The sequence below is a fragment of the Melampsora larici-populina genome, assembly GCF_000204055.1.
Source record: "Melampsora larici-populina 98AG31 unplaced genomic scaffold MELLAscaffold_22, whole genome shotgun sequence".
Taxonomy (NCBI): domain Eukaryota; kingdom Fungi; phylum Basidiomycota; class Pucciniomycetes; order Pucciniales; family Melampsoraceae; genus Melampsora; species Melampsora laricis-populina.
Window position 1 is genome coordinate 189945 of NW_006768786.1, and position 13837 is coordinate 203781.

The 13837-nt window shown below is 39.4% G+C and overlaps 1 protein-coding gene across 1 annotated transcript; it reads right to left on the reverse strand.

Moving 5' to 3' along the window:
- Positions 1-2873: 2873 nt before the first annotated feature.
- MELLADRAFT_63764 (uncharacterized protein) lies at positions 2874-4031 on the reverse strand (the record flags this gene model as incomplete). Its single annotated transcript, XM_007410921.1, has 4 exons — positions 2874-3350; positions 3429-3458; positions 3561-3608; positions 3789-4031. The coding sequence occupies 4 exons, from the start codon at positions 4029-4031 to the stop codon at positions 2874-2876; spliced, it is 798 nt and encodes a 265-aa protein (XP_007410983.1).
- Between the last annotated feature and the right edge of the window lie 9806 nt (positions 4032-13837).

Consider the following 13837-nt stretch of genomic DNA (forward strand, 5'->3'; position numbering starts at 1 on the left):
TCTGTCTCTGCTGGTAATTTTGCAAGAAGGGTTGGTGCAGGTACATCATCCTCATCCCCACAAGACACATTGAATAAATACACAAGGTAAAAGCTGGAACAACTGTGGGAAAACAGGGTGGGAAACAAGTATTAGTGCAATTGTTTTCTTTGGTGGCTGTGTTTTGGCAAGATTGACTTACTGTCAAAGTATCTGACCATTTGTGAAAACCTTGGCCAGACAGTGTGTCATGAAACAGTGGCAGCTGAACTGGAAAGCTTTGTGGGTTTGTTCATTCAGATCAGATTTGTATGTTTGAATGGTGTTGTTTGACTAGTAGCTTGGACAGTAATATGCAGCACATCCTGATGAAAAAAGAAAGTTTAGTCAGAAACAAATGTATTAGAATTTTGGGGGACAAGGTTGAAGGTGATACAGGGCAATTGAGAGTGATTACAGCAACAGTGTGTACACCATCAAAGTTGTAAAGGTAACCATCCAAGACCAGAACAGTGCTGCATGTTGGTGGAGGCAGTCATACAGACATCATGTCAATGTCCTTGACGTGGTAGCACATCAACAAGCACACACAGAGAGTTTTTAAACAAATCCAAAACTCTTTTAGTAAGATTTAGACTGACATTGTTGTTGAGCACCCTTTGTGAAGAGTGATTTATTTAAAGTATTTGTTAAATCCTTTGTCTTCAGCTGGGATCAACTGACTGTCAATCTTGCAGTTGATCAGGGCAAGATGTGCCTGTTCATATGTCACCTCTTTGATGGGTCTATACCGGGTCTAAGGAAAGACCTGTGTGTGCATATTGACATGCTACAAGGATATTTACATGCTGAGAGGAGACAGGGGGTGCCTGGAGCTATGAGGGTGTATTCCAGGATTTGAACCAGAAGGCAGGGGAGATAGCTGTTCTTGCAAATCACCTGTGCAAATTGGGCCATCAAAGGCAAAAAACATTTGCCAGGTTGGTGCACAAGTGGGTAATTGGGAGGATGAGATTGAAGGATGCACAGAGAAAGGATACAATTGATTCAGCTGCCTTTTGGGTGTTTGTGAAATCGGAAGCTTTAGTAGCCACAGCCACAAATCTGAATAGGTCTCAAAGGGAGAAAGCCAAGTATAGGTCAGGAAAGTCTTCAGAGAGGGAGGGTGGAAATTTAAAGAGTAGCATTGATATTCTGACAGAGGCAATGGCTTGTTGAGTGGATGAGACCAGTGGATGTGAAGTTTTATAAGGCTTAACAACTTCATTCATTGTGTAAGTGATGGAATATAACCTTTGACAAATTTCACCAGAGGTATTGTGGGTAGGTTGGTTGGACACCAACAAGACAGGTGAGATCAAGCCATGGTGTATGAAAGGCTGACACTGTTAGTGGCAGGTCTCAGTTAGCAACTCTCACTGGCTCTCCTAAAGGCCAGCACCTCTGAAGCTTGACCAGCACTGAATCTCTGCTGCAGTACATATCAAAGCTCATAACTTCAAGCTTACTTTGGGGAGGGCCTTAGAGATTTATGAAGATCAAATGAGTGGTAAATTCTCAAGACATCATTTTGATTGAAAGTTCTTCTTTTAAACAAGAAGATGAACATCTCAAAATCAAATCTTAGAAAATCTAAAAAAATAAATCAAAAAACTTTTGACCTGTTTAAAGTTTTTATCACTTTTCATTTACTCACTCTCTCCTAATCAAGGGTTTTTTTAAATAAAAACTTATTCAAGGTTATGATATACGATTAATTCCAGAAAAAGATCAAACAAAAAAAAATCAAACAAACAAACTCAAACAGACAAGATAAGATAAAGAAAAACACACAGATAGAGATAGATAAAAAAAACATAACCCTTAATCCGAACCAAAAACCTCTACAAAGAAACCAAAAACCCCAACAAAGAAACCAAAAAAACCAAAAAAACCAAAAAAAATCATAAAACCAAAAAAATCATAAAAGAAAAGAAAAGATCATAAAAGAAAAGAAAAGATCATCAAGAAATGAAAAAAAGTAAATCCATGAAATTTAAAAGTGATTTGATATATATAAAAAAAATACTTCAAAAAAATATGTAAAGCGTGTTTGAAGAAAAAACCTGGACTTGGGATATATGTTTGGATGGATGGATAGTTTAAAAAGCTTGAGAAGAGTTTAATTTCATGATTCGTTTTTGTTGTTCAGAAGCCACTAATTGAGCTCTACCAAAGCAAACCAAAGAAGAAAAAACGATAATCAGACCCGACTGCTTTGTGAAATGAAAAGAAAAAAAAAATCCAAATTTTGTAAATCAAAAAACGAAATGGAAACCAACTCAACTGTTCTTTAGCTTGTAAGACGACTTTCGAAACTTCCATCACAGTTTGTTCACACCTAGCCACCTTGGCAGGTAACCCATTAAGTTTATGAGCTTGAGTTAGATTAGATTCTTCTTCTCTTCTTTTCTTAATACCTGCTTGAGGATGAGGATGATCTTCATCATACCCAAAAGCATGATGATGAGGATCATCAAGAACCGAAGAATAGTTTAAAGGATAAGGTTTGGAAGGATGAGATAATGATCCAGTAGATGAAGAAGGGTATTGGGATGAGAGTAATTGGTTTGGTGTACTCGGATTCGATCGGCTGTAGGATGGGTTCATGTCTAGTGAGTTGGTCGGCTGATGGTTTGGGTTTAGTACCGGTTCTAGGGATGAATAGAATGGTGGAGTGGATTGGTTTATGTTGAAGGGATCAAAGAATGAGATATCACATCTTGGATTATAAGTATTTGTGGAATGATTTCCTTGGTTTGATTCGTGATCATCTGGTTTGTTTTTGGGGGGGAAATGGAAAAGTCGTATTCATGTTAGTTAAATAGAACAAAGTATTGTCAGTATTCAATCACTCAACTTGATGTTCCTTGATCATAGAGACGATTAGGTTCTAGTTTACTCGAATGTCTTGAATCTTGAAGTAAATGAGATGGAGATGAAGATGGTTGATGATGCGAAGAAGATGTGATGATCGAAGGATAAGGTCTATGAGAAGTTGAAGCTGTTGACCATTCATTTGATTGAGCTTCCAAAGTGTTTGGAGTATGAGGAGCCGAGTTTAAGATCGAATGATTTGCTATTGATGAACTAGGATTATTATTAGCCGAGTTAGTATTAGATGTGTTGTTGTTGTTGCTTGTTGGGTTGTTTGATGAACTGTTTTGTTGGTTTAGAAACTTTGGGGTGGTGGTGGTGGATGAAGTGTAAGTGGTTGAGAATCTACAACAAGTACAATGTGAACTTGATGGATTGTTGCTTGATGAGATTCCATTTTGGTTTTGTTTAATTTTATTTTCTAAATATGAAACTTGTTCACATTTGATCTTAACCTTTTCAAAAGAATCATCATTTCAGAATTCAAGATTTATCCTCGATCATCAATCATATCCTATTCAAATCATACTCACTTCAAGGTTAGCCGTTTTTACCAAGACTTCCTAAAGAATTCATTAACATTCAGATCATTAACGTGTGCATGATTTGAGATTAGTGTTGATGAGTACTATTTGATGAACGAGAATCAGGAAATTAACACTCACCATTTCCTTTACCGCATTTTGTAGTTCAGTCACAGTGTCTTCTAAACTCTATTACATAAGAAATCGAATTCGTAAAAAGAAAAAAAAAAGAGAATCCAATCCAATCATTTAAGTAAATCAATGATCAAGAAACTCATCACGTAATCAAACGAAATCACAAAGTAAAACTATGAATGAAGAAATATAAAAATAGAAATCAGTCAAGAATCAATCAAAGCAAGTACTAACTTTTATGTAAGTTTGACGACGTAAACGAAAAGCAGCTTGAGCATCTGCATTTTTCTTCTTCTTTGCAAGTAATTCTAAATCATCTTCATCTGTTTTGATACGTTTGATTGACGAATTAGGTGATTGATTAATGATAGGTTGATGAGAATGAGAATTAGAATGATTTTGATGATTTTGATGATGATGATTTAAATTCGATTGAGAATTGTTCAAGGTATGTTGAATTAAATTATTCTGATGCATGGTATTGATACTTCCTTTTTTGGTAAACAGTGAGAATAAAAAAATTGGATAGAGATGGGTTTTGGATTGGTTTTCTTGTTTTACAAGAAAGAGAAAGAAAGAAGAAGAAGATAAAATTCGTCGGTCTTTTTGGGTAGGTAAGTAGAGAGAAAAAAAAGAAAGTTGTAAAAGGGAAAAAAGAAAAACCAGTATAAAGTTGATGATGATAATTGAATGAATGAGATTGGATTTGTTTGGTTTTTTGCAGCCAAGTGGATGAATGCGATTGGATGATCTACTTTCTCATGAATCGACTTGTAGGGTATGAAGTAAGTTGTATGTATTTGATTTCAAACTTTCAATAAAGTAAACTTGATTTGATTTGATTGGTTGTAGTTCTGATATGATATGATAGTTCTATATAGTTGATCGATCAAAAGAGTTTAGATTGATTAAAATAAAAAATTAGATGATTGATGTCAATTGTATCTTGTTGGTCACCACTTCTTCTATTCAATCAGAATCAAGTCAACAAAATGTTTGTTATTCAAGATTTCAATATTTGAGATTCTTAAAGAATCTAAAAAGTTCATAAAAAAAAGAAGAAAAAAGCAATAGAATCAGATTGAAAACTTTGTTCAATTTTCTTTTGTTTTGTTTGTTATCTCGTGCTTTTAATGGTGATGATGATGATGATGGTAGATGACTAAAACTTAAAGATCTAATTGAAATCAAGTCAGCAATTTATAGGAAGATGGATATAAGTTGGATTAAGTTTGGAAAGAGATTGATCAATTACCATCAAAGATTTGCATCAAAACTAAAGCAAAAAAAAAAAACACCAGCCGAATGAAGTTATCAATCAAATATCCACTTTAGATTGAATGATGAGATCAATGATAGCTTGGATTTGTTTTGATTTGTTTTGATTTTTTGGTAAGCTATAATCTATCTGTTTTCCAATTGGTTAAGTAATTTCTTTGAACTGATGAGATGAGATGAGATAAGATGAGATACTAAGATTGAATTGGATTGCAGAGATGACTTTAAGAAGTTTAGAATAAGGTCAAAGTGCATACAATTAGTCAATCAGTTTACTTTGATAAAAATATTTAACCTACTCAATTTCAATTTACTTTATTTCTCTTGATATTCTGATTTGACTTTACTAGTAGAACCTTTCAAAAGAAAAAGTCTTTCAAAAAAAAACCCCAAAAATTATTACACACAATTTCCAAATCCCAAAAAAAGATCTTGATTCAAAAGTTAAAATTGTAAAATAAAATGTTGTAAAATCAAAGAGTCTCTGAATCGAAAAATTTTCAAGTTAAAGTTTTTACTTTTACAAACTTTTGATTCAAAATGATCGATAAGTTTGAACTCAAAACTCAAATCACTCAACTCTTCTTACAAACCCTTTTCCGTTTCGTTTATCGTCATCGCTGCGTAGTTAAATTTAAGACCATCTCACTTGTTCAATCGATGAATTTCAATTTACAGTCAATTCAGTATTCAATTCAATTCAATTCAATTCAAACTTCGTTTTAAGTTTCTCGTACACACACATATATCTCTTTCATTCAAACATCAGTACACTTTGACACTCTACAAACTGAACCTGAGAAAAAAAATCTCAATGTAGACTAGTTTCACTTTTTTCTTTCCAAAACATTTCATCAGTTCCAATTGATCATTTTGATCCCGTGTTATTCCGTGTTGAATTGTAAGTATTACTTTTGCTAAAAAGGAAGCCCGGGTTGAAATAAAATAAAATAAAACGTAGCCCAGAATTTCGCCGCAGTCACTGCAGTGAGTGTATGTACAGCAGCAGACACAGTCAGAGATTTTGCAGGTGCAGCCCCGCCTGCAATCTCAACCAATTTGATTCAGCTACTTCAAGAGAGCCTACCACCAACCAATCAATTTTCATACTTGTCTTCTTGATGGGGTTCTGTAAATATTCAGCTGATATCAAAGTGCTCGCGGTTCGCTGGAGTCTTCGAGGACTTCCAAGATCTTTAATCCGACAGCAACTCAACAAGCAAATTTCTCGCAGATCCTTTGGCCGATGGATTGAACTCTACCACCTAACCCGTGCAGTCATACGCGATCCCGACACCTACGAACGCCGTGGTCGGCGCCAGCACTTGAATGCCACGGATCGTAGATTCATGGAAGAATTGATTCTTGACCAGCCATCCCTTTTCCTCGACAAGATTCAAGAAAAGCTTTACAATGCGCATGGGAAGATGCCTTCCATAAGTACTGTTCACCTCGAACTTCAGAGCCGCCTTATGATAAGCTTGAAGAAGGCCTGTGTCAGTAACACTCGGAAATCCTTGATGCCAAAGTTGAAATGGATGCGCGATATGATGGGCTATCCGTCCAATTTCTTGGTGTTTACAGGTCAGTCCAATATCACTTTTCATCTCATATTTTCTCGCAATCTTGTATTGAAATCCTCTGTTGTCTCACTGGTTGCAGACGAGAGCGCAGTCTGTGGGAGGGATCTGCTACAAAAACATCAGCGAAGCAAGATTGGAGTCCGCACTACTCGCAAGGTTCCTAAGATGCATCAAGGTCAATATTCACTCCTTCCAGCCATCACTTATGATGGCTTGCTGGCTCTTTCAGTTCTTGAGGGGCCGGTGAACCGGAAGCGATTCGAGAAATTTTTGAAGTATAGCTTAGTTTGTCATTGTACCTCTACTTCAATACCCATTACTCCACACTGAGATCATTTCAATGTACAGCTTCCTCGCATGAATCGATTTCCAGCAGACAATAGTGTCTTAGTACTGGACAATGCCTCAATTCATCGTGGTGGATCAATTGCTGAGCTCTGTCGTAAGAAAGGTGTGTCTGATCTCATCATCTTTCCTCTGTCGTGTTTCCAAATCGCTAATTCGAGCGGGACAATTTCAACTTTAGGTATTCTTCTTCGTTACTTACCACCATACTGTCCTGAGTTGAATCCGATTGAACTTGGATTCAACGCCTTCAAATTTGACCTTCGACGATCACAAGTACTGGCTACCAGGACTAATCCGATTGGACCAATACGAAGGGCTGCTCATAAGACATTTGGCCCCAAATTATTACCTAAGTTGTACCACCATTGTGATTATCGCACATTCGATGAAGTCCTCGATCGTAGAATGGGTCACATATGACTGATTTCGGCCAATGAGGTATTTGCATTATCCTATCTGTAGTTTTCGAGTTTCTTGGCTCATCTATTCAATTTCTTTCAAATCATCAAAATCAATCTTATCAATCTTTTCTTCGAGCGATTCGTTCTCAAGCGTCTTCGGTGCAACTAAACTTCAAATCGATCAGCATCAGACCAACAAGTTGAAGATTACATCTCTTCTACATCTCCCAATCAAATCGAGTCCACCCAAAGTCTTCAAATCCTCAACTTATCAAATCAAATCAAATCGGATATTCAGTTTCAAATCATCATTCAATACAAGAAACTATAGAACCAAATCAGATTGATTCAATGGATGAATAATCAATCCTTCATTATCAAATCATCATTCAAAACAAGAAACTACATATCAAACCAAATCAGATTGATTCATTTGATAGATCTAGATCAAATCAGTTTTTCATTATCAATCATCATTTAATTCAAGAAACTATTGAACGGAATTAGATAGATCCAATGGGTAGATTTAGTTTTATTTATAATTCTTGTAATAGAAGGATGATGGTCTTCTGGAGGAGACAATCGATTGAAATCTAAGATGAACTGTTCTCTGTTTCGGCTGAGCCCGAATATACATAAGAGACAAGATTAGGTGGATCTTGAGATGATCAAATGGGCCACGAGCACCATGTCACTCTTAAATCGATCGATCCTAGGAGATTCAAATGGTCTAAAAACACACTTCCTTGTTTTGTTGAGTGTGATGTAAGAAAGATAAGATTGAGCTAAAAAGTTCCCTCGATCCTGGGACAAACAAAAGACACATTGTGTCAAACCCAGAGCGAATCTCCATGTCTCCAATTCATCGAGATCCGGCTTAATCTGACGCTCGATCATCTGAGGCTACTGGGCTTTGGGAGGGGATCAGATCGACCAGGATCGAGCTAAAGTGTTAGCTTGATCTTACTCTAGACAAAAGACACTCCATTTCTACGCCAGGGGGGCGATCTGTGTCTTCAAAAATCTCGAGCTTAGTTTGAAGCTCGATCATGCAAACTGACCTTACTTTGTATGGAAGGGGCACAGTACCATAATTCTTAATAAACATCATGATTGTATTTCTTTTCAAAGTTTAAATTTGATATACCCACTGATAACAATGATGGGGGGTTAAAATCCGCATAAGGCAGCATAGAGCGATCAGTTAACAAATGTTTTTGCCTGGATTTCCGAGCGGAATAGAGCAAGCAGTTAAAAAATTGAAGTTCGCCTTGATTTTGGAGCAGCCCTTCTTTCAGGCTTCATATTACTTATATGCTTATGAGCATCTCCATACAGCATAGTTATTGAAGCCTTAGACAATCCCTGTTGAGCTAGATCTTCTCGAGATAAGTGTGTCTCTGTGATCATTCTATGGTCGGTAATTTCTGCATCTTTTAAGATCTTGCGAAGGTGCTGCTTTCTGTCATCTGGTAATGTGCAGAACTTGAGGAATCCTTCTGTTCCATTTTCAGCAAAGGGATCATATGCAAAAGGAGGTGATGACGACACATGAGTAGAATCTTCAGGTGTATTCTTTCGTTTACGAGGAGTGCATGGGGTAATTGGTGGTTCGACATCGCCAGCTGGTTGCTTTTGAGGTGATCGTACCGCTTCCCCAATGGCCCCTGCGAGTCCGACCACGAGTTGAGTTATAGCGGCAGGGGTGAAGCTGTTAACATCAGGAGTTTCACTTGATGAAGTGAGAGTTTCGTTTTTGGCTTTCTTGCTGAGGTCGTATTTGAAATGGGCGGGAGGAGTATCTATGTCAACCTCATCTTTGTGCTGGCCAATGAAACACCTAAACGTCAGCTTACATAGATAATAAACAATGGTGTTGGGCTCACTCGTAGCTTAGCCCAGTCTTCTGCTTTTTCAAGCGTCAAAACAAAGTAACGAGTCGAATCGGTTGGATCTGTCACAATCGGACACCTTTTGTGGTAGCGGCCATCCATCTTGTGGTGGTCAAGAAGGTCACTTGCAAACTGGTCCTCCCGATCGCCAGCGGTTTGTTGTGTGTCGTCTGATCCACGTTCGGACTTGGGTTGGAGATCATATAAAAAGACATCAGTCCAGTTTGATGACAAGGGTTAGAAGACAGACAATCTCACCTCTTTGGTGTCAAACAAATCCCTATCAATTCCTTTTTTCACCTGAAGCTTGTGCATGCGCTCAGCTGAAGCAGCAATTTTCTCGGTGCGAGCAGCCTGAAGAAATTCAAAAACAAATGAGACATGTGGTGATCACCTGGCTTGATCAGATGGGACGGACTCACTTTTTCAGCTTGAGCTTTGACCTTGTTTGGATGAGGTGCAACATAGGTGATCCTAGACTCCCGACCGGGAAACACAGCATTGCCTTCTTCAACCCATTGTTGGACCTTGGCTTCGCTTAACTGCTTTCGAGCCTTCAAAGTCTTTGGGAAATCAGGATGTGATTTGATATACCAAGTCCACACACCAGGATTCTTCTTGCTGTTTGATGAAAGCTTGATCAATCTTTCAAGTGACTGCTTATCGTCCTTGGCAAATTCAGCACACTTTGCTTTGAGTTTCTCCAAATCAAATTGATCCGCCCTCCAAGGAACCACACAGTCAGAGCAAGAGATCTGTGAAAACCCTGACTTGACCGTCTTGCAAGGAACCCAAAATTCACAGTCAAAGTTGAAGGTATATTCGGTGTCGTCTTGATTGTCTTGTTCATTGTTGATACTTGGTTGAGGGCTCTGTAAGATGTGGAATAGACAAAGGTGAGTATATTGGATAATATACACAATAGGTGAATAGCTTGAAAACATCACCTGAGCAGTATCAGATTCCGGGGAATCAACATTGACACCTTCATTGACCAATGGATTGGATGGGGAAGAATAATCAAGAAAGATTGGGTTGACGTGCTGGTGCTTTGATTTCATATTTCAAGAGTGCTGAAAAAGATTAGGTAGGATGGATTCGTGAATATGTGGACAGTAGTAACCCACCCAAGAGGATCATCTGGACTGCGGATGCTCAGCTTCCACACCCACCGCAGTGACTGCGGCGAAATTCTGGGCTACATTTGTTTCTATTTTATTTCAACCCGGGCTTCCTTTTTAGCAAAAGTAATATAAAATTCATTTTTTTTGGAAACAGGGAATATCTACAATCTGTTATGTATGTATAGTGAACGGCAGGAAAGACAAATAACCCATAAGCAAACAAAAGACATAGATTCCACATTGATGTGGAATCTCGGAAAGCGGCGGAGCTGAGTTTTGATAACTACATCACGTGATGTCTGTGCCGCAGTTGTGTACAGATCCACGTGACTACAACATCTATGTAACCTAACTAAGTCCCTCTTGGACAAACGAGTAGTTGAGAGAGGGACTTATAGCTTATCCACGAAATTTGGCGTGTGAGCCTGTGGACCTTTGGCTGGAGCATTTTTCAAACTAACGCACTGCATTATCTTGCTTACAAAAATCCCCTGGAGCCAAGAAATGAATTATTCTGCAAATCATTCTACATACACAGGTCTTTATAGATAGAGACTTACCCCCAGGAAGGTCATCAAAACATTGATTGAAAAACTTCTCTTTCCTGTAAACTTTGAGTGTGGTTGAGAGTTTCTCAAAGACAGGAGTAAATGACTCTCTGAATCCTCTGCAACAAATCACAGAGGATGGAATTTATCCAAAACATTGAGCTTGAATAGATTGATATCCATTTGGTTTGGCATGCTGATACCAGCACAGGTGTATGTAGGATGATAAAATTGCCCCAGCCAAAGGTCCACAGGCTCACACGCCAAATTTCGTGGATAAGCTATAGCCTATAAGTCCCTCTCTCAACTACTCGTTTGTCTGAGAGGGACTTAGTTAGGTTAGCTACAACATCTGTTTCTGATCTTTCAAGTTCTGAGGGAATGTAGGGCTGTGACCCAACCCTGAGAGTTCAGGGCCGGACCCAGGGCCAAATTCAGCCCTGACTGAGCCCGATGACCTCTGGAAACTGCTCAGGGCCGGTAAGAGACTGGTGTGAAGGCGTTTTTTTGGCAAAAAAAGGGTCAGCACCCCGGCCTGGTCCGGCGCCCAAGGGGCCATATTCAGCTGTCATCGAGCAGGATCTGGATGCCCCGGGGCGCGTACCATCAGCTCTGTGAAAGGGTCCGGGTCACAGCCCTAAGGCAACGCAGCCACAGGTACTGTACCAGTACAGTATCGAAGATACTGGTACAGTACCTATAACAAAAATACTCAAAATCAAGGTACTCAGTACAGTACCTACGGGGAGATACTGTACGGAGTACAGTACCTAGAAATTAGGTACTGTAAAAAACCTCAGGCAGTACAGTATTTTTGGCCACCCCTCAATACTGTACTGTACTGGTATCATGGGGCGATACTTAGGTACTATACCGTATCGTACCTTGTACAGGTACGATACGGTATAGTACAGTACCTATGTAAGTACCTGGCACATTAGGGAGAAGCATGTATTCAAATTGAGCACCATAGAATGTAAAACAAATCTTATTAAAGAGACATAAAGATTAAAGCTAAATATTATTAAAAATTTCAATGTTGAAGTAAAATAGAGAGGAAAAGACAATTAGGAAAATAGAAATTATTGGAGGGAACACATTCCCTCAAGACCTTCTTGCACGGATAGATGCATCATTGGCAATGCATTGATTCATAATTTCCCCCGCTTTGACAAACTGGCCTTTCATTTGCACACCTTCCACTGACCACATACGGCCACATACAAGTCTCTCGATTGGTCGAGGCTTGAGCAAGCTCCGGTCTTGGGTGCAGATATCGGCAGCACAGGAGAAACCCCTCTCACAAGCGCATGATGTGCCGCTGATGGCCAGGTAATCACGAGCAAGGCAGCTCAATATCGGATACTTTCCTTTGTTCAACTGAAGAATGTTATCAAACTTAGTAATGAATTTGACCATGACAAAGAGTGAAATAAAGACAAAGTTACCTTCCACCATTCCAAAGCCAGATGAGGGTTCTCACCAACCTCTTCTGAGGGATCCTCTGCCATCTCCAGGTAGGATCTGAGTTCATTAGCCGTGTTGCGTCGGTTCTTGGCTTTGTGTTTGCGGAATTCCTCGTCTTCTTCCACAGCTCCTAAGCTTTTTCCATTTGTAGCAGCACGGTTAGAGTTAGATGTTATGGGTTCATAAGGCCCATCAGTTTCCATTTCGAGTTTTTTGTTTGCATAGGCTGTTTCAATGAGCTCCTTAGCAAGCAGGATTTCATCGGAGCCTTCTCCAAAGGCAAAGTCGAAATAATCGATTCGTAAACTTGGATGTAATATAGTTGCAAGGATAAGAGCGTGCAATTCAAGTGCCTCTTTAAGATAGGCCTTGACTCGCACGTGCATAGAGTGGTACATTGGAAAGAGCGGCTCGGCCCGTGATTGAGTCGAATCGATGTGCTTTTGAACAGCTTTCTTGAGCTTCACGTATTCACGTATTACTAATGAGCCAGTGGGACCGCTTTGCTCAAAGAACTTGGTCAAGTTCTCGAACTCCTAGTACAAGTAACCACATATTAATATTGTACAAAACTTTTTCAACCACTAAGACAACAAAGGAAACACAATGGCTTACCTGGAGAATCTTGATCAGTCCTCGCACCTGTCGCCATTCATTTGGCGATATCATAATCTTATTGAAGATTCCTCGAGGTCGGTGAAGGTCTGGAGCTAATGGAGTTTCGACAACTCGGCTTGGTCCAGCCCTGCGTGGAACGTCCATTTGGTCTTCCTTCAAGATATGATCGATCACCTTGAGTTACAAAAACAAATGTAAGTCATCAATAATCTAAAGGGATTGATATTGTGAACTTACTTCTTGGGCGTTGTACAATCGTTTCCAGCATTGGAGCTTGATGTTCCAACGTATGCCGTATCCAGGAATTGGCCTGGGGAGTTTTTCCGAGAGCATTGTTTGGCTGACGGCATCAAAGAGGGAGCACATCACTGCCGAACCACCAATCTTACGTCCTACAACATCCAGCTTAATTAATGTAACACAAAGTTAGCAAACACATACGCTATATATAAAAAAAGTGAAAAAAGTGAGGAAGGTATCTTACTTTTGTCATCAGCAAGGCGACTGCATTTGCAGCATTGCGATTGCTTGGCAATGGATCGATTGGAGGGGTAAGTTCTTCGTGAGGCCCATCGATAACACCATACCAATCAGGACTCTCCACAGCAGGCTGCAGATCGGAGTCGTCAACCTCGCGAGCATCATTTTCCTCTCCTTCACATCCTAAAGCACCTTCGGCCGTCTTGTCTTCTTCAGGGACAGCTTGTAGAGTCGTGTTTGCAATCAGAAATTCCCCAAGCATGGTCGATTTCACAAGAGGAGGTGGAGGGGCCTGGATACCGAGCAATTGAAGACCTCCACTGACAATCAGTGCCAACTTATGACACACGCATTGTACTTGGTGTGTTTTGTGGTTCCACTTAAAAACTTCGTTGTTGTCCTCGGCGTGTTTCTGGAGTTGTATGTTCATGGCCTCAGCTAGTGTATTGTGATTGCTTCCTGAGTCGTGAGTCTGGGAGATCATGTAGATAAAATAAAAGAAACTATGATGATTAGTTAGATTAGAAGTAAAACAGTGAGACAA